This window comes from Lytechinus pictus, chromosome 17 (genome assembly GCF_037042905.1).
Source record: "Lytechinus pictus isolate F3 Inbred chromosome 17, Lp3.0, whole genome shotgun sequence".
Taxonomy (NCBI): domain Eukaryota; kingdom Metazoa; phylum Echinodermata; class Echinoidea; order Temnopleuroida; family Toxopneustidae; genus Lytechinus; species Lytechinus pictus.
The window spans coordinates 31,380,601-31,403,489 of NC_087261.1; the positions used below are offsets into that span (position 1 = coordinate 31,380,601).

General features: G+C 34.5%; 1 protein-coding gene across 1 annotated transcript; it reads right to left on the reverse strand.

The window, feature by feature from the left end:
• Positions 1-102: 102 nt before the first annotated feature.
• Positions 103-22,357, reverse strand: LOC129280837 (cubilin-like). Its single transcript, XM_064112063.1, has 8 exons — positions 21,885-22,357; positions 7,356-7,703; positions 6,589-6,948; positions 5,610-5,969; positions 3,493-3,843; positions 2,705-2,797; positions 2,169-2,250; positions 103-1,644 (listed from the first exon to the last, which is right to left on the reverse strand). Exons 1-8 carry the CDS (start codon positions 21,967-21,969, stop codon positions 291-293), a joined length of 3,033 nt encoding a protein of 1,010 aa, XP_063968133.1. The 5' UTR covers positions 21,970-22,357; the 3' UTR covers positions 103-290.
• Positions 22,358-22,889: the final 532 nt, after the last annotated feature.

Genomic DNA, 22,889 nt, shown 5'->3' on the forward strand with positions numbered 1-22,889 from the left:
TTAAAAAAATATCATAACTTTCTTATTTTACATCCGATTTGATGAAATTTCCAGTTTTATGCTTGGATTTTTCTTATTCAAATCAACTTTTTTTTTTTTTTTGGGGGGGGTGGGGTAGGCTTGTCCTTTAATTACCGCATGCTGGTTACAGTATGTAGCATAATCGTTCAGATTTCGCAATCCTCCACAAAATCACACTATACCATTTAGCATGTAATCTTGTACTATATCTAAACTCTTCTACGATACTGAAACTTAATTGACTGATTTTCATGACGGCGAAGCCCATCTTAGTGCTGTGGTTTAACTTCACCAAGAGTATTATAAACATTGTCATTATGAAGGCAAATATCGGCAGAATTTCGTGGTGATGCCATCTTTCGATGAGTAAGAACGTCATAGGTATCACCATTACAACGGTTACCATCTTCACTCCTCGATAATGATATTTGAGAGTTTGAAAGAAAACGTAAACTAGGACATGACCTCGTAAAGTCTAATGTATTGTATTCTTCTTCGCGACATAAAGAGGCTGCATTAACAGCACTAGATGTAGAGTTACCAATAGACTGCCTAGGGATATTAACATCAAGGTATTGATCATCGTTTTTATAGTCTTCAGTGTTAGCTTGTAACGAACCTACTGCTCTGGGTTGTTCATTTCCATTGTCATTATAATTGTCACGGTAAGAATCGTATTTATATTGCATTTGAAGATTTGAAGAGGTTTCCCCATTCTCTGTGTCGTTGAGGGCGTCTGTTGTATCTACCGAATGTTTAGAAATGTTACCAGTGTTGTTAACAATACATTCTTCATACCCATCTTCTGTTACTCGACGTGTTGCTGGATCAGCGTTTAGTTTTATACAGGTGATAGGAGCTTGTGATACCTCATATGTTGCCTTTTCAGGCAAGTCATCCTCTTCAGCATTACGGATTAATGTACGAACCAAAACTGTCGGTGTAGAGACATTAACCTCCAGATATTGCCCATCATCAGCAGGTGCATTGCGTTGCACGGGACTCTCTGCGATAGATTGGGTGTTTACTTGATTAAAGCCAGTATTACTGTCAGTATAGTGCTCACAGTGTGCGTCACGTTCGGGTAGCAATTTTCTTTCTAGCATACCCCTGAAGACGTCTTTGGTGTCTACTAAGGGAAAAGAAACACTCTTGTTGTTTTCCACGATGCATTGTTCATATCCATCTTCTGTTAGATGTCGTTTCTCAGGAACAACCTCTGTTATTAGAGTGGTTATAAATACCCTTGATTTTACTTCCTCAGTTGCTGCATCGTTAGGCAAGGCTCCTTCAGCAAACGCCTCGTAAGTATTATTTGGTAAATCGACCTTGGGAAGAAGGGATGCTGGTTGATCACTATCTGGTAGATCGGTAATAGAGCAATAAGTTGAATAAGCGGTGTCTTCCAACTTATCTCGTTTAGAGTCCAGATTGAAATCATCTTCAGTAACACCCGCAACTGAAGTCACACTCTGACTGAGCTCAGAAGGCGACCAGTGTCCTTCAAGACTTCTTGAGCAATTGATACAGTCTTTGGATTCATTATTCGGACTGTAAACTGGATTCCTATACATGTGGTCTGCAGACTCATTATCAGGCCCGGGAGAATCCTCAGTTTTTGTTCTGGAAATGCAGCAGATAAATCAATTACAAAAAAAAAATTATTTCAATAAAATACGAGATGTCCTGTAATTTCTGGGAATCAATGAACTATTTCGTAAATACGGGTATGTGTGCTTTTTATAAAATCCTTGAAATATTGCATTGTTGAAAAATTGCATTCTGTATAATAAGTATAATAAGTTCTTGAATAAGGTTAAATAAAATTTTTGATCATTATCATTTTACCTAGCTTTTATTAAAACCGTATTGTTTTCCATTTAGAATAAGTCTTGTACATCATCATGCTTATTTATTCAGACAAAAGTGAAATCATTATATCTTTGCAAATTTGCATACCATGATATATTATAGAATTTCTTTCTTAATTTGATATTATGTTCTAAATCTTAAGTAGAATCATCAAATTTCCGAATAGAGAAGTCAGAGACTTAGATGAAGGAATAATGAAGGATTTATTTATTACAAATAACGTATATGTGAATTAAAATGTATATCATGATAATTACACAGGAAGGTGAGTATACCTCTTACGATGACACATGAATAATGTAAAAAGAACCGATCCAACTAGGAGAAGTATGAAAGAAGACACAACTGATGCTATAACTGTAAGGAGAAAGAATAAAGAAAGAGAGAAATATCAAAACATAGTATCATAAAAGATTATCCTTTGAATTATAAAATCGGTTGTAGGCTTACTTTGCATTTCTTGAATGTACGATATTCACAAGAACAAAACAACAATATTCACTGGAAGAAATACTTTAAAGTTTTCTTTATATTTTAATGTTTACGATGTAGATATGATACACACAAGATTAATTTCATTATTGGGGCAACAGGGGGGGGGGGTTGCCACATTATTCACGATGCTTTATGAAAAGAGCAAAGCACATAAAACAGGGTGAGTATTTTTATTCTCTTAGCCCCTGATTTTGAAATTATTACATGGAATTTTACATCACTAAAATGTCATCAAATGTATTTGTTAACGGGAGTGACAAATACATACCGATGATATTGGGTTGCAGGTTTGTTAACGGGAGTGACGAATACATACCAATGATATTGGGTTGTAGGTTTGTTTCAGACGTTGCCTTTGGGATAAGTGCTTCTGTATCAGGTGATGATATGGTCGATTGAATTCCACATCCTGTTTCAGTTCGGTTAGTCGAAGTGCAAAATAAAAATGCAATTTGGCGTTTTGTTAATGACATTAGCTTAGAATAACATCTCTTTTCTGTTTAACTAAAGACGATGATAATAACAAAAAAAAAAAACCCACCTGTTTGGCTTAGATTCATTGAAGAGACTGTAGATTGATTTTATTGACCGACCATGGTTTTTAAGATGATGCTGGTTTATCAAATAACAATAATTCACATTACCAGCGAGTTTTCCAATTCGCGACGGGGACGTATTCAGACAACAACATAGAAAATCAATTGAATATACCCGCCAAGTCACAATGAATGACTGAGATGCTATTGTTGAAAATTGGTGAACCTGGGCAGCTGATCGTCGTTAGATTCTGAGTTGACGAAAATTGAAAATGTGACGTTTGATAAGAGTCCAGGACAAAACTGCTGTTTTGATTCACTCATTTTTGACCAAAACTGCTTTGGCATGACGGGCTTTTGACAATAAATTTCTTATTTTGTATAATCGTTCTATCCTATAAAAAAAACCCGCCTGATTCTGCAAGGGAATTACACATGAGCTACTTTTGAAACAGTCCATAAAACATTTTTTTTTCATGGTTTAAAACGTGCCAGAACTGTTCCCAATGTATCTCATGTGTGTTATTCTTACAAATGCTTTCAATGATGTGTACAGTGTAGGGTTCACCTTGAATTGCTTGTAACGTCGCCATGAATCCACTACATGATACGCAACTGTCTATCTCGCTACCGGTTGTAAACCGAAGCCACACGTAGGATCCCATCGAGGCAATGTTGTCTGGGGTAGATTCTCCAGACAGTCTGAAACCCCGAACAGCGCCCTCAAAATCACCAGTTATTCCTTCATAGATGGCTAGGAAATCAGAACCTTGTTTAGTATGGAAATCAATGAAGCTGATCACTACCATACTTCCCGATGGAGCAGTGATTCGCCAAATGATATCAGTGTTTGTGTCGTATAATCCAGGATATTTAGGAGATGATAAGTTTACTGCCTTCATTGACGTCAATGGGATATCTATCAAGCAAATGAAACAAAGTTTTTGATCTACACCAAATAATACCAAATACTCCCTGATAATACATCGCACTATATGCGTGAATTCGTGGAATTTCTTTTGTTTTCATTTAATTGGGAATTATATGAGTATGCATCTGAACATGGACCACCCATCTCCTATCGAGTTTGATAATGGTAGTTTGTTCGATTTTGTTTGTTATAAACACTGTGTTTACACAGTCGGCTCGGGGGTTCGACACGCGCGCCTTGCTCAACACGGAAATTTTAAGCTGTGCAACGCGATCAGTGGGATCCGCTAGCCGCGTCGAACACAACTTTTTTTGATCCGGCGAAATCGTAGATTTCAAACCGCTAGCCGAGTAAGACTCAACTATTTTTTCGTGTGTAAACAGAAAGCCGTGTCGAACCTGTGCCCCTACCTTCGCTCGGTGTTTATAAGTAAAAATACTCCTTTTTAATAGGGATCGTAAAATTATCTTATTGCTCAAAAGAATGTATGATATATCTCTACTTTTTATGATCCTACCAAAACTTATTCTTCGTCATTTCTCCAAAGTGGATAATGCGGAGAGCTCTAACTCTAAGGTCAGTGACATCGATTCACAGCCATCAACCAGGAAGGGTGAGTAAACTTGTTTTATTAAATTAGATTAGACTTAAAGAGACATAGATGTAGCCTGCATTTATGATATATGTGAATTGATTTGTCATTATTTCATCTATTGGTATAACTGTAGGCTACTGAACTTTTGCATTTTTTTGTTTAATCATTGAAACTGAAGAAGTATGTCATTTGTTTAAATGTTGTAAAGGTTCTGCCAGTCGTCAGTCAGCCGGGTAAAACAAACGAGGACCTGTCACGTTTAAGTTTCAGTTGATCGCAACTCGACTTGTGATTGATATTGTTAGTTAGTACTGATAAATAGAACTTACACTTATAAATTTGTTTTCAGTCCAACTCTTACGTACATGTATTTGGAACGTATAAAAAATTACACCTCACAAAAATTCCTGAAATCTGTCCGCTAAATTCCGAAGGCCTAGATTTGTTAAAGCCTTTGCATTGTAGTAAAAAAGTGACTTATTCATGATGCAGTCCATGCTGACAGTAAACATCACAATGATCCGCGATCCGTGTCGAGCTCGCCTTTTTTTTAGTTTCAGTATAAACGCGATCACATTGCCGTGTTGAGCACGGCTCGCGTCTCGACCCCCCGAGCCGAGTCACTGTGTAAGCACGGTGTAATTGGTTAAAAATTCAGTGAATATTAACCGGCAACCAATGAAACATGATCCAAGGGAATAAAATCAGGAATTGACATATATTTCAATTATTTGATATAACAACTTATAACTAAGTTTGTGAAAATTCATGTAGATATTAGTATGGGGATCATCAATATCACCATGAAATCTGTTACGGGAAGTCAATTCTTGACATGCTGAAAGTGAAATTTTTATCTTTTCGTTGGGCATGTCTCTATTGTTCGTGTGTGTTTGTTAGTAATGCTGATTCAAAAAGTTTTCAGATTTGGAATTTCGTCTCTGTTCAAAACATTAAATGTGGGCTCGATCTGGGGTCGTACAGCATTTTTAAACGGTCAAATGAAAATATGAAAAGCAGCATTCTACTTGGTTATTTCTACTGGTCATTTTTCTAAACAAAAGACACAAACATGACAAAGGTCATTGACCAATGCCATTATGCTATTGATTGCTAAACATAGTAAACATGTATGTTTATTTGACCCACTGTTACCTACCAGGTATTGGGAGTGGGTAGACCAACAACCGGAAACCATCAGCTCCATAGGAATTGTCATTCCTCTCGCTAATAAATCGTATCCAAAGGTAAGATCCGATCGATGTGATATTGTGCTGACTTCCATGTCCAAAATGTCTGCTTCGCCAAGTAGATTCCTCTATGTTTGGTCCACGCCCTTCATAAATGGTGACGTAATCATGGTCTCCTGTGTGGAAGTCTTTGAAGTGGAGGAGAACTCGGTCGTTTTCTGGAGCTGTGATTCTCCATAGGATATCATCGTAGCTATTGTAACTGTCAGGGTAGTTCGGGGATGTAACGTCGTGTCTCGTTTCTGAATCTACTAGCAGCACCTCTGAAACTAAAATGATGCATTATTCATTTTATTTTCATTTTTTTTTGGAGGGGGGCGGGGGTAAATATATCACAGCTATGGAAAGCTGGTTAGATCATAGTTCCTTTTGGATGTTTCTTAGTACAGTGTGCCACCTTCAAAAGACCTATTTGACAGCATGCTAAAGTGCATTTATCAAGATAATGTTGTGATTGAATCCGTATTGGTTACTTTTGATAAATCATAACTATAAGTTTTTGCCATCTCCCAAATAAATGCATCAAGCTTTACATGAAATAACTAAAATGGTAATGTTTCTCCACGAACATATTGATTTTATTAAAATATCGATCAATATGTGATTGAAATGATATAGGAAACATGTTTAGTAGCTAGGACTGTGTGCATTCATTTCTGTAAGAATCGAAAACTCAGAAGTTAGGATAAAGGCCTATCATAGTGACTCCCACGAGATGACTAGGGAACTGTCCGAAGTGATAGCCTTGGATGTTTTAGACCTACTGAGAGTGGTAATTGCACGAGAGCCTGCCCAATTCCAGGTAATGTGAAGGCTCCCCCTCCAATCATTAGATTAGATCTGCTCTACCATCGTATGACATAGCTTTATTGAGATGCTCAAACATACCTTTTGCCATAGTGTAAGAGAGCAGCGCCTGGAAGCCCTTAGATGAACTGCTATGCAGGACAGTACTATCATCACTGTTAAAGCGAACCCACATATGGGAACCAATAGACTTATAGCTACCTAATCGAGGAGTTCCAGAAAGTGTCTTTCTTAATGAAGATTCATTGAAGAAGTTAGATCGACCTTCAAACAGAGTAACAAAGTCATGATCATTCTCAGTATTGAATGCTGTGAAGTTCAGTACGACCCTGAAGCCAGTTGGAGATTTTACCTTCCAAAGAAGGTCGATGTTGTCGTTGTATTGTTCTGGGTAAAACGGTGATGATAAGTTGGCAGACTCAAGCAGCGACAAATCTACAACTGTTTGAAATATGAATAAAATATAAATGTGGCTGGTGTTAGTTGGACCTGGGGAGCGTTTCATCCAACAAGTTGTCAGCTCTGACTACTTTTCTTGATTTTGATTGCCTGAGAACCACTGGTACTATGGTAACTGTCGGATAAAATGGGACTTGTCGGATAAAAGTCCTTTCATGAAACGCTCCCCTGATGCTCTTCTGAAGTGAGAGAAAAAAATAAACAAAAATGAACATGACGGAACGATTTTCCATAAAAAATAATTTACTTGATTGATGTCATATTCTATTTGTCACTCCTAAAATTACGTGTTATTAATAGGGAACGTTGACACCAAAATGGATTAATGATTTCTGAATAAATGAAATGAAATGTGACAATTTACGAAATATGCAAATATGCCTACTTACCAGGGATAGGAATGCATGACAGAAGTGCCTTGAATCCTTTTTGTGTTAAGTCGACATCACTTGTGAATCGAAGCCATAGATATGATCCAACGGAGGTTAGGTTGTAACGAGGCGGGGTAGAACCGGATATGTGAAGTCTTTGAACAGCGCCCTCAAATTCAGGTGTCCAACCTTCGAAGACTGTGACATAGTCATGATCTACCTCGATGATAAGCACCATGAAACGAAGCACTACTCGGTTACCTCGTGGCGCTGTTACCATCCATGTCATGTTAATATTATCATCATAGTTGTCTGGGTAATTGGGCGAGGTGACATAGGTAACGTCACAATGGTCCAAATTGATATCTGATATTAAGATACAATGATTACATTGAAGTTAATGGTCATGGATTTTTTTTCATGAATGCTACTATATACCCACAAAGAACGATAAAACAACTTTATTGGTAACATCAATTATAGTTATAATCGAGTAGTTTAATGTTAGTGCCTATTTCCGCGTTCTAAAAATGAAAAAATCATCGCGCGGTCGCTCTAATCCAGCGCTCAATCTAATCTTACAAGATTTTGGCCATGACAAATCCCTACGTTTAGCATATTGCAATTATTATCACCTGTACCATGAGAGTGATAGTCTAGTAATTGTATGATACCAATGACTTTTGAATATGGTTATAACTTTGATCATTACACAATTAACAAAACATTATTTGAATACACTGGCGTGAATGTATGTGTGTGTGTGTGTGGGGGGGGGGGGGGGTCATACTATCCTAGCATCTTTAGAGCGGGGGATAATTTTGTACCGAAAATAAAGGTATGCTCTATACTTCAAACATGGGGCTACTAACGGATAGTATGCTTCAAGTTAGAGTACGGTGAGTTACTGATGACAATGACAAAATCAATGCCATTAGTGAAACACAGAGGCAAGTTATAGGACAGCAATATTTCCCACACACTTTACGTTTTCACACTTTAGGTTATTAAAATTATTTCCTTTCTGCGATATTTTTCTTTTAATTACATAGCCCTTGATGTAGGGGTGTGCCCAAAAATTTTCAGATAAGTATAGACCTATTGCTGCCACCCCCCTGTGCTCGGACCGGATTTATGCCAGTGGAAAAAACCCAAGCACATTTAACTCTTTTTTAAAAAGAGTGACAATCGGGGGGATGTTATGATATGTTAAATAATTGATAATTGTTATTAATATAATATATTACATTGAATGGATCTGCATGTGATAACAGATATCTCACCTTCTGGTGAAATTTTATTTAGATACAATAAAGGCCCTCGACCAATCCAAGAGCAACTAACTTTCAATAACATTATATCTGGCCTTAGTCATCATGACATACCTGATGATAAATTTGTTAGAGTTAGAAACACATGACGCGAGGAGTGTACGCTCTCATGACTGACAAATAATCGAGTACACTAACAAGTAAAACTCTTAACTCTTAAAAAGAGTGACAATCGGGGGGGATGTTATGATATGTTAAATAATTGATAATTGTTATTAATATAATATATTACATTGAATGGATCTGCATGTGATAACAGATATCTCACCTTCTGGTGAAATTTTATTTAGATACAATAAAGGCCCTCGACCAATCCAAGAGCAACTAACTTTCAATAACATTATATCTGGCCTTAGTCATCATGACATACCTGATGATAAATTTGTTAGAGTTAGAAACACATGACGCGAGGAGTGTACGCTCTCATGACTGACAAATAATCGAGTACACTAACAAGTAAAACTCTTTACAAAATTCCTCGGAGTCAAATAATTTAATATCTTAAGAAGATCTGAAAAAACAATAGAGGAAACAAGTACCTCCAACGCAAGTGAATTTACCCTCCAAAAAATCTCTATCCCCTTGGTATAAGATCATTATCCTGCACAACTACAAATTTTCTCTCATTATTTGGATGATTTGACGCCCTCTAATATATCGGGCTGATTTTGACGCCGTATGCGCTCTCCGATAGTTTTTAAACCAACCTATAATTTGGTTCAAATTAATATGAACATACCAAATGTTGTTGAAAACAAAACCGCATGAAAAATGAATTGGGATTAGTTTAACAAACAGTTCATTCGTTCATATTTTAACCAAATTTTGGGCTTTGGGGTTGTCAGAAAAATATTAGATTTGGTAACATATGAACATACCAACTGTTGGTTAAAATTTAAAAAAATGTATGTAAAACGAATGTAAACTTTTTTTTTAAATCAACCGATATGTCGGTCAAAATCGTATGGAGTTCTTATTTAAAAAGTTACCATATTTGCGCATTTTATGCTGCGAGCGAGTGCAAAAAATGTTGATTGGCTGCAAATATTACTTAAGACCTTTAGTCTACTCGTCTTACTATCGCTTTCACTTTCCCTTCAAGATTCAGTTTATTATTTTGATTAGGATCTGTTTTGAAATGTCAATATTTCCTGGTTATAGAGTTATATTCGTACTGACATTGAATGATATTGTAAGTTTAATGCTTCGTGTTCCTCACAAGGTTGTATAATGAAACCCGTGTAGTCTAAAACTGAAAATAAACGTAAGCATGGTTAGGCTTGAAACAAGGTAGATGGATGAAAGGTCCACATTCAGGAAATATCTAGTAGAATATGCAGAAAGTAAAACTGAAAGTGAGATACACATATGAATTAGTATGATAATGTTTATTGATATGTTTTGCAGCAAGAGGCTGAAATATACCCACAAGAAAAAAACAATGTTAAAAAGGACCATATCAGTCATTTTGATAAGATGTTGAATTTGTGGTAATTAGCTCAACATTAACGGGCGTTATTGCAACATTATTGTACATTGTATATACTAAGTAGCCTCCAAATTATCATTCATTACTTTATGAGACTTTACTACACAATGCCACTATTAGATTTATTTTAAGTCCCCCTTTTCATTTTTCTTATTGTTACTGTAAACAGGCTTAATTACTAATTAGGCCTGTGTTTTATTTTAAGTTTTTTGTGCATGTTTGCATTTTAAATTATTGATGTATATATTCGAAGTGTATATATATATATATATATATATATATATAAATGTTGCCTATGGGTTAGGTGGGGTCCCGGATGTCTGGTTGTCTTTTGTTATTTCATTTACACTTATATTTCTGAATTACATGTGTGTCTATTTTTTTTTTCTATTGTTTTGTGTTATATATTGTATATATTCAAGAAAATTTGTATGTAAATTGTATTTCCTTTGGGAATAACCCTGATAGGCCTTTTGGCCTTTGTGATATTCCCACCACATTATGATTCCGAACTGAATATGTTTCATTTTAATGTATTTTTAATTGTATATATCTATCTGCATATGAATTTGTACTTGTGTTTTTAATCAGATGTTGAAATAAATTTGAATTGTATTGAACTATATATATATATATATATTTCTTTCACACTATATATATATATATATGTATATATATATATATATGTATATTAGAAATGAATAAATGAATTGAACTGAAACAACAAGAAAAGGTTGATTTTATACTTGTTGGTGCTATTTTCAATCTCTATATAGGGTGTACATTTGACACCACATTTAAGTTTAACACTCCATGTACAACAAATGGCTAGATCCAAATAACACAGTTCAAAGTACATTATATCATACCAGTCGAATTATTTATGCAAGCAAGAAAGATACTTCGAATTACAACTATCACAAAGCAATAACATAACAATACATTGAAACTAGTATGACAAGACGCACGAAGATGATGTTTGAAGGTTTACATGGTGGTATGAGCAATCGCGGAAGAGGTTTACAGTACATGTTGGGCAACATACAGTCCACACAACAATTGGTTTTTTTTTTTAAATCCAACTCTGGGTAGTTTTCAATCAATACTGCGTAGTTTTCAAGCAAAGCACACATCATTGGATAAAACTACCCAGAATTGGATAAATTTTTAACCAATTGTGTGGACAGTATGTTGCCCAACATTTTTAAGAGTGTAAATTTTGAGCAAATACAGATTCTAAGATGTAATTCGGAAACATTTAAGTAGATAAATTTATATCCGGATTAAAGATTTATTCCGGAATAAAAAAAGTCACTAAGAGCCATGTGATCTTAATCAAATCAATGAACCCACATAATCAAACGTGAATATTTACTTCTTGAGATAAAGATTTTGAAAAATAGAAACATGATATAACAAAGAGCACATTGCCCTGGGAAGTAGTAGTGCTTGGGGCGCTGAAGTACCCCCCCCCCGATTGGTATATGAAGATTAAATTCTAAATTTTGATTGATTATTCATTAAAAAAGGGAAAACTTATAGTATAACAAAAGGGAGAGTATAACTGTATTTCCCTGGCAATTTATAATTAATATTTAATAAGGAGCCAAACAAGGATTAATTTATATTTTAACTGAAACTTTATTTGTCTTATAATTTTTTCACGTTGTGATGTTGTTGTTTTAAACTAACCGACCCCCCTCCTCGACGACGGTAGGCTCTGAGAGCTGGCAGACCATATAACATTTGAAAAGAGAACCCCACCCCAGCGGTGAGACCGTCGGCGGGAAGAGGGGCCTGGTTAGACGATGATATATCTTATCACGTTTAAAATAATAAATTCCATACAACACATATTATGCGTTTTCTGCACCGATGATTGCGAGTTTTCCCTCCAGCAGTAACAGATCTGTGATTCTACAATCGGTGTCCTCGCTGTATTTACTTTAACTGAAGATCAGTATACAATGCTCATCACTAGCGTACCTACGGGGGGGGGGGGGCAGGGGGGCACTCTGCCCCCCTGACGAGCCACAACCCATACAAAAGACATATACCTGCCCCCCCTGACGAGCTTAAAAGACCTTTTTTGCCCCCCCCCCCCGACGAGCTTGAAGACCTTTATTCCTCCCCCCTCCCTGATGAGCTTGAAGACCTTTTTTTTTTTTTTTTTTTTTTTTTTTTGCTTGTCAATCTTTTTCTGGAACGAAAACCTTTATTTTTTTCTTAAGACCTTTTTTTTTTTTTTTTTTTTTTTTTTTTTGCTTGTCAAATTTTTTGGCGGCCGATTTTGCCCCCCCCTGTGGAAAATCCTAGGTACGCCACTGATGCTCATCCTATCCCTAATTTGTCTCGGCAAGAGGTAAAAAGTAACCGGGAGAAGGAAGGCCTCCTTAGTCCACGATCTTACAAGAATGACGTTGAAAATGAAGCAGAAAAGATATTCTGCAGATGATTTCTGACGAGGATGAATTCTAAAAATGAGTCCTGCTAGTAAATTCTGAAGATGAACTCTGCCAGTAAATTCTAAAGGTGAATTCTGACAGTAAACTCTGAAGATGAATTCTGACAATAAATTCTGAAGATAGATGTCAGAGATGCTTGCTGGAGGTGAATGAGGTAGATTCTGTCTCTTCCAAAAGATGCAACCAGTTTTAAAGGACAAGTCCACCCCAACAAAAAGTTGATTTGAATAAAAAAAGAAAAATCCAACAAACATAACACTGAAAATTTCATCACAATCGGATGTAAAATAAGAAAGTTATATTTTAAAGTTTCGCTTAAATTTCACCAAACAGTTATATGCCCATACTGGCTGGTATGCAAGTGAAGAGACTGATGATGTCACCCATTCACTATTTATTTTGTATTTTATTATGCGAAATATGAATTATTCTAATTTTCTCCCCATTGTCAAGTGAAACAACAATTAATTCCGCCCTGAACATGTGGAATTAACATTGTTTAATACTATTATGGCTCAGTCAAGTTCCTTCTTATTGTCGAATCTGTAAGAAAATTAAATATTGTATAATTCAAACAATAAAAAACAAAAAAGATACAATGAGTGAGGGACATCATCGACTGTCTCATTTGCATGCAACTGAGTTGTGCAGGGAACGGTGCATATCACTGTTTTGTGAAAAATAAGTGGAAATTAAAAATGTCATAACTTTCTTATTTTACATCCGATTTTGATGAAATTGTCAGCGTTATGCTAGTTTGATTTTTCTCTATTTATTCAAATCAACATTTTTCTGGGGTGGACTTGACCTTTAAACTAGTGGTAAGCTGTCCGAGTGCAAATTGACCAGCCCTTTTCTCCTCATTTAAATAATTATAATCCAATCGAAGCGCACAATTTCACCTGAGCCACACCCTTTTTTGCACAGTACCAACTACCCTGGGCTTAGATGACCCTCTCAACTTAACTTATCGTTTACGTCGGAGTATTTACTAATTATTGTAGAACAATGGCAACTCATATCACTATACTATTAATGTCTAACATTAGCTTATGTTATGTATACCTGATTGGGATGGGATTTGTTTCGGTAAATGCTAATTCAATTCTTCTTATTCTTTCTTGTTTGCCTTCTTTTGTCAGGTGACAGAGCCTAGTTCACTTTGCCATACACTTTCTCTGTTATTCCTTTATATAATTTTGTATCACCCTATGAACACTTTTTCCAACCCACTCCACCATCATGATTAAAATAATTAATTGGCTATTATGAAACACCTTTATATATTAGTTTCAAAGAACACTGTAAATAAATTATATATAAAATTGAAGCTTCCTAAACCAAGAATCGATCGATATGAATACAATGTTTTATATCGTGGATATGTGAGATAACTAATTTATCTCTTAAGATAATTTGTAGGCAAACTAAATTTGCCGATCACAGTTCACCCTGACATGAAGTGTATAGTAAAAATAGCAAAAAATATTGGCGAAGGTTTAAGGAAAATCCATCGATGAATACAAAAAATATAAGAATTTTAATTATTTTATTTGTGACGTCATATAAGAGTAGCTTTTCTACATACACAAAATAAATGAAATGTCATTTTATCAGAAAATTGAAAGTGGTTTATGTTGTACCTTTGGTATACATAGCCGAATCATTTCAAGCCCACTCTAAAGAGAACCAAAAAAATATCATCTCGAATCATAAAAAAATATATGCATTGTGTATTACATTAACATATGGGGCGGTTGCTCGTATATGACTCCAAAACAACTTTATTCATTTTATTGGATTTTCCTCGAACCTTCACCAATATCTTTTTATTGTTTTTTCTTCTATTTTTCACAACAAACTCTTCAAAAGTGGGAAATTTCCCTTTTATTTCAGCGTAGAATATTTATTTTTTTAATGTTGATTTTGAAATCCGCGATCCGTTCAGCTTTGCCGTTTACATAAGTCAATGTAGGTCCTAATAACAGTCAAGGAAAAAACACATTGTTGTTGTTTTTTCTCAAAGCGATTGGATATTATTCAACATGCACAGTAGATCAGGGATGGGATATATGAATATGACATAAATATAATATATAATCAGGCTCCCGCATTCATATAATCCTGGATCTACCGCGAATTAACGCACCCAGCAATTCAGTGTGTGTATAACACCAACAGCGGAAATTCAGATATCCGTACTGAAATCCAACCTTTTCATTTCCGTCATAAGAAATAATGATAATAGTATAAGAAGTATTATTATCAAATGTTACCTTGGTTAAGGGTCAAGCAAGAATAACCTAAAATGAAAAGTGAAATATTTAGATATATCCAGTGAATGTTATAGATCCAGGAAAAAGTAAGAACAGTATATGTAATCTTAGTTTGTTTTGAGAATAAAGAAATACCAAAGAAAGGATGTCTGTTGTACCAAGGTACATGCTGATAAGACAAACTTGAATTTCACTGCATTAATATTCGTGTTGGGTAAATTAGAGAGGTAAAGTTGAAAAATAAAAGTTGCTTTACATTCTAATGTATTGCAGGGGATCACTGAAGTGCCTATATAATGCTATATACTAGCACTTTAGGAAAGCATATATTCTGCATTTAAAAGTTATGTTGCGACCGAGCGGAAAATGATCGGAATTTTAATATCAATAGCTATAATTTTAGAGCACTTTGCATCATGAATGGTATACTGTATCACTCAATAAATAAATACGCATATAGGGCATACATAGTAGATTTAGTATCATTTTTGTTTTAATTTGTCGTTGATATTTTTTTAGGGGTGGGGCTTAGTCCCATATGGTTCTATATATCTTGTCTTAACCTGAAGTCCATTTTTCATCCATCAAGTTGTGGGTAGCATTAATATTTTGACAAGAATGTATGGATCCTACACCAGTGTACATGTATACTATTTTTTAGGAGGGGGGGGGGGGTTCTGGGGCTTGAAAGTTTACAGAGTGAATAGTCTGCCATGGGCAGCACGGGGAAAGGGGCTCGATATAAATGGCCGCGTAATTTGCAAGTCATTTTCGGGTAAATTTTTATGGGCAGCCGTAAGGGCCAAAATTAAATTGCTGAGTTAGTGGAATTTAAGCAAAAATGGGAGGGGATCATGTTGCTGTCTAGTAAGAGGGGGCATTAATAGCGTAGGAATGAAGAAGAACGAAGATTTCTGGATTTTGGGTCAAAACCGAGACTATCTGTCCGGGGACATCCCGATAGTCCGCGGGGTCTAAGGTAAAATGATATGACCTTCTAGAATAAATAGCCCTGGGCAATCGCCTCTGATAACTACCCAAAATGACTGCATGTTATAGTTCGCGGGGCCGATATATGCATTGTCAGTTAACACACAACAGTACTTCAGGGGCGGATCCAGCCTTCGCCAATGGGGAGGGGGGGGGGGCGGAATTTTTTTCAGTCACATTTTCCCCGATCGGCCGCTCGAAGTTGAATTTTGTTTGTTTCTTTGACGGGGTAGTCCTAATAGTCACTTCTAAGCTTTATTCTTATATATTATAATCTCAAGCCTTATTTAAGTAGTGCGAGTGTGAAGCGCGAGCTATTTTTTTATTTCATGTATTTTGTCCTAAAATTTGAACATTATGGGCAATGTTAGTGATCCTAAACGAGATGTCTATCCAACTAATTTTTTTTTCTTTTATCCTCTTAATCGAGGTATTTATTCACAATAACATGTACATATATATACAAACATTAAAAAAAAATTTAATTCACTTCAATAATGCAATAATTTTTTGAATATCACATTTTTTCAAAATTCCGAACTTGCTTTTTTGTTTACATAAACTTTCTAAATAAATTTAGTAAGCTTGAATTCAATCCATAAAGAATTCGCATCATATCTTTTTCCTTTAAATATGCTTTTTATGTAATTTCGATAAATAACAAATTGAGCAATAACACAAAATAAATTACACATAACATTGCTGGAACTTTGCAGATCATAACCTATGATTAATGTTTTTTCATCTATAGAAATAGTAATCTTGAAAATATAAAATACCAACCTTTCTATAGTTTTCCAAAAAAAATCGAACATATTTACTATACAGTATGAAATGAAAAGTGGTATCAACTTCTCCACAAATGTTACATGAGTTGTTTTCTACTACATGCCACTTAAATAAATTGTCTCTTGAGGGTAAAATCTTGTTAAAAAATTTAAAATTAAATTGTCTAATTCTATTATCCACAATTAAATGCAACTTAAAATAAAATACATGGTTCCAACTAAAGGAAACTGGTAATGAAAAAAGATAAGACCAAAAAGAAACAATGCCTGGTTTTTCCGATACCTCCGAACATAATAAAGAATATATCTTTCTTGTTGGTAAATAATCTAGAGTTATTTGTTCTCCACTTTTTAATGAAATTACGATTCGTTCACTTTTTTTTAATTCGAGTGGATAATTTTCCTTAAACAACTTATTCAACCAATAAACAGGAAAATACTTTTTTAATTTAGCATATTCTAAATCAAATAAAAGCTGAGAAGAATAGACAGATTTATTTAAAATATTTGGTGCTAACCACTGACGATTTCTTATAACATCTTTTACCCTAATTATACCTGCATGCTTCCATTTCTCAAATACCAACATACGTTTATTAAAAGTAATATTGCTGTTATTCCAAATGATTTCATTTTCAATGTTTTTTACTCCAAATATACCAATATATCTTAACTTAGACCAGCTACAAAAAAATCATGGTAAAAACTAGGTATATTTGCTTTTGTACAAAGAAAATTCATATCTTTTGTTGATATATTGTATTCAAAACATAAAGGAATTTCACCAATCTTTGATAACCAATAATTAAAAAGAAATTTCCAACTACGTTCGCCTTGCTCTAACAACTTGCTTATCCACGAAATCTTAAGCGATTCAATTTTCGATTCCAAGTGGACCATACCAAGACCACCTTCGTTTGTTTTATTTATACAAACATTTATTTTAACCTTTTCTTTTGAAGAATTCCAAATAAAAGTATATCACATTTTATTTAGAGATTTGATTACTTTCTGGGGAACTCTAATCACTTTTGCAGGATACACAATTTGAGACACCAACAAAGTTTTGATGATAATAATTTTTCCGAAAAATGTTAGATTTCTTAGTTTCTATACTCTAATAATATTTTGTATCTTATCTAGTTTATTTTGCCAATTATAATCTTCAACATCTTTCTCATTTTCCCCAACATATATACCTAAATATTTTATCGGTTCTTCAGTACATTCTATTTGTCCGGGGACAATATCAATATTAAGCTTCAGCAGCTTGGTTTTTTGCAAATAAATCCTTGGCCCAGCATTTGAACCAAATAGTATTAATTCTTCCATCAAAATAGAAAGAGAATTTTTATTTTTCATAAATATAGTTGTATCATCTGCAAATTGGGATAGTTTTACTTCTACTTGATCATCATTCATCTGCGAAATCGGTAAACTGAGACCTTCAATTTTATGATTCTGTTTAATTTTCGTCGCCAAAACTTCTGCAACAATAATAAAAAGTAGTGATGAGAGGGGGCACCCCTGCCTTACACCTCTTTTAATTTGAAAAGTTTCAGAGATCCAGCCATGATTTAACACACGGCCTTTTGCGTTATTATACATCGATTGAATCCACCGAATGAATGAATTTCCAAAATTTATTCTTTTTAAAAGGTAAAATAGAAAATTATGACTTATGTTGTCATAGGCTTTTTCAAAATCCAGAAACATAATTATGCCCGGGGCTTTTATGCCCTGATAATAATCAATTATATCTTGCACCAGACGTATATTTTCCGCTGAAGACCTTTCTCTAATAAAACCACTTTGATCGGGAGATACAATGCTCGTTATTACATTTTGTAGTCGTTTGGCAAGAACTTGTGCAAGAATTTTGTAATCAACATTTATGATTGATATTGGTCTCCAGTTATGAATGATATTTTTATTTCCTTTTTTAAACAATAACGCCAACATGGCCATGTTTTGTCATGGAGATAATTGCTGCTTTCTATGTCCTTCATTTAAACTGTTCATTAACATATCTTTTAGCTTGCTCCAAAAGCATTTATAAAACTCGGCTGTGAGGCCGTCGCTATCTATCCAACTAAATGATTACTGCGAGCGCGAGGATTTTGATTTTCTATCTGAAGAATGGAAATTCCAAGCACTTTTTGTAATCGTGAAAAGGATAATTATTTAAATATACAATTGATGCGAGCGCGAACGTAAAAAATCGTGATTTACACCAGAAAATGGGACACTCTATTCATGTTGTGTAAATCATGAAAATAATGAGTAATTGGAAATCTTCCTACATTGATAATGCGAGCTCAAAGCGCGAGCACAATCTTTTTTATATTGTGATCTGAAAATGGATAACGATTTAAATAGAGAACAAGCTGTGTATTTGAATAAACAGGCGCGCGCGTGTTTCAGATTTCGACCTAGAATCTGGGCATTATAAATACCTTCTTTCATCATGAACATCAATAAAGCGAGCGCGCGAACGTAAAATATTTGATATTCCGATCTGAAAAGGGGTCAATAAGCTCTTTATTTTAAGCACTTTGTAGGAAAATTGTGAGGTTGATATGGATCACAGTTTAAAAAGAGCTGATATGTTCCATTATCATTACTTGTCGATATTTCATTCTAAAAAGGGACAATTTGATTATCAAACTGATGTCTTCTTTATTAATCTAATAAGCCTAATGAGAGCGCGAAATCTGTTCATATTATGGCCTGAAAACTGGACATTTAAAGCACTTTTGTAATTATGAATAAGATGCATGAGTTAATATATTTTCAACAATCAATGCGAGCGCAAATCGCGAGCCGAATTTTTTTTAAACGGTCGTGAAATGGGAATTTTTAGTAGTCTGTTATAGAATTATTATTGAGATATACATAACTCACCAATCAAAATACGAGCGTGCAGCGCCAGCTGATACGTTTTAACAATTTGACCTGAATCGCGATATTTTGAGAACTTTATAAATACAGGAAAATAATTGGTACCTGACAAATCAATTTTGGGAGCGCAAAGCGAGAGTAGAAAATGTTACCATTCAGAAAATAAAACATAATTTTTTACAGAGCACTTTTTTTAAAATCAATTTGTAAATCAAACAAAATAATGAAAGTTCGATTTCCGAGCTGAAATATGCTTTGCATGTTGACGTCTAAATTTGATATTTCAAGCTCCATACTGAGCAAGATAATTAATTTACCTAAAAGGCAATGCGAGCGCAAAGTGTGAGCAAAAATGTTGTATAGTGACATGAATTAAGGATTTTTTTTCCAAGTCTTCCCCTCACCTTATTTTATTCACTCGTCTTCCTCCTCTTTTGTTTTCTCTTTTCCCCCTCTCTTTTCCCTTATTTTCCTTTTTTCTTTCTTTCCATTTTTTTTCTCTTTTTTTGCTCCGCCAATAGGGGGGCCCGGGCCTTCCTGGATCCGCCTACTGTACTTCATGCACATATACAGTCCCCGGCCCTCCCCCTCAATTTATACACGTATGCTTGTTTCCCATTTCTCCGGAAAAGGGTAAATTTTAGGGAAAATTGGGGTATTGAAGTATTTTTCCCCGACTCCTTTTTTAAATTAGGGGATAGTTTTCACGTTTTTGCGGGCCAAATCGATATTCGTCGGGGGGGGGGGGGGCGCCAAATTTACCTGTTATGAGGGGGCGCCAAATTTAATGATTGATTCAATGATATCCTGCTCATGAATCCAAGTAATGCTTGAAATATCCCTTTTGAAGTTCAGTAGATCATTTTTTTTTGAGCTCGGGCTATTGGATTCATTATTGGTTTAATGAAATCCCGTTTAGGAATTCAAATGGAGCTTGAAATGCCCCTTTTACAGATTGGTAGATCAAAAAATTTCAGCTCGCGCTTCGCGCTCGCATTATTTGTTCAGTGATATACTTATCATGCCCATAGATTCAAATGTTGCTTTAAATGTCCCTTTTTAAGTTCATTAGATAAAAAATTCAGTTCGCGCTTCGCGCTCGCATTATTGGTGAATGTTTTTCTTTTATTATAGTAAATTACAAAATCAATACCAAATGCATGGTTACAAAACGATGTAAATATTTGGAGCAAAAGTCTTACGCTACCTTTTATAATTGTCAACAAAAAAGAAAAAAAAATGCACATGATTTAAGCAGTAAATAATACTATAGAATGATAGAATTTTGTTATGTGATAGATTACCATATGTTAATAAACAATGGTGTTTATATTATTTGGTCACATTTTTTCAGACTTTTTTTTTAAATAGAGATTGACGATAATAGACTTCGAGATTTTACTTTCAAATTACTCTATAATTTACTTCCCAACCGGAAAAACCTTTACAAGTGGAAAATAATCATTAGTAATTTATGTTTAAATTTCAATATTGAAGAAGACATTAATCATGCATTCTTTGACTGAGAGTTGAACAAATTATATTCGTTTAATATTTTATTGCAAAAAGTCTTCCATACTGTAATAGAAATCAATATGATTTCCTTATTAACATTGGCAAATTGCATTATGGAGTATTTATAAATTGATTTTGGAGAAAAATTCACTTGGTTTTGATAAATGAATTTACATTCTTGTTTTCTTATTAAAAAAAGGAGATTGAAAAAGGGATAAAATCAAATAACATAAGAGAAAGAGAAGATGAAAATTAACCATTCTGTTTGTTATATTTGATTTAATTGATACATTTTCATTGTCAAAAGTTCATGATTATAATTGTTTTTATAATTTGTCTGTGTAAAGCTATGAATTCTGTAAATTGCGTAAAATTTACAAATGTTTTTACCCAACCGACATGCATGTTCCCATTTTACCCAATATTGGGTAAAATTTTTTTAGAGTCTACTTACATTTTACTGATACACAACTGTTTTGTGAACTTTCTTACTTGACATCCGAATTTCGTGGAAAGTTTTACCCAGTGTTAAGCGCATTTGATATATTTTTTTGAAATTCAAATAAACGTTTGTTCGGAATAAGCAATGTTATAGAATGTCGGAACTTTCTTACTTCACATTGAAATTTCGTTGACATTTTTTACCCAGTGTGCTTAAACTCATTTGATTTTCTGTTTCTTTTGTTAGGATTGATTTCCTCTTAAAAGTATTTAAAACAGATTGTGCACCCTCCTACTGTTTATTGTTAAAGATAAATGCAAACATTATGTTTGTCTGGAATCAGTACTTACATTCGATTGCGGCGCTGTTAGGAGTGATAATACTCGGCAATATACCAAAGATGATGATAATACACTTCCTCACTCTTCTCATCATTGTGTAGTTGGTGAATTCAAACTTCAGAATTATTCAAATTGAAAATAATATTGGAGAAATCTTTGACCGTGCAGCTCAAATTAGGCCTATTCTAGTCAAATTGTGAGGACTCGGACAGAATGAAGTACTTTTGCTTTCGTTCTTCCTTACAAACAAACCTTACACTCTAAATTACAGGGATTTAAAACAAGTCCACATGGACTGTAGTTAGGGACCAATCGAATTCCGGATTTAGTTTGAATCCTTAAGATTCATTTTTAAATCTCGAAAGATTTAAATTTAAATCATTTGAGATATAAATTTAAGTCGTTAGGATTAAAACTAAATTCAGAAATCGATTGGTCCCTAGCTACAGTCCATCTGGACTTATTTTAAATCCCTGTAATTTAGAGTGTACATCCGTATAGCGGATATATACTGGCATGCTGGTGTTTTAATACAGCACGCATGTGTCTAGAAAATGCACCCATATCTTTCATTAACGAATAGACAGAATGTTGTGCTACACAATTAACAATCCTCGGGAATTTCCCTTAATCTTTGAAGCCGGAGACTTCTTGAAGTTTTACATTTTTAAAAGAAGGTTTGGTTTTCTTCAGGTTCAGATAGATCCCCTTTGATTTAGTCAAGTTTGATAAATACATAGGTGTATCTACGGTCTACGGCTCATTAAATATTTCACGATTGTCGAATTTATTATAATTTGACCATTAGTTGAATTTATCTTTTGAAAATCCATTCATATCTATTTATCTATCTATCTATCTATTTAGGTATAGCTAACTAACGTGCTTACCAGGTTTATATATATACACACACACACACACACCCTCACTCTCTCTCACACACAAACACACACACAAGTATATATACATATTAACAAAGAGGATAGTACTTCAATCTGACCAATCTATGTTTGG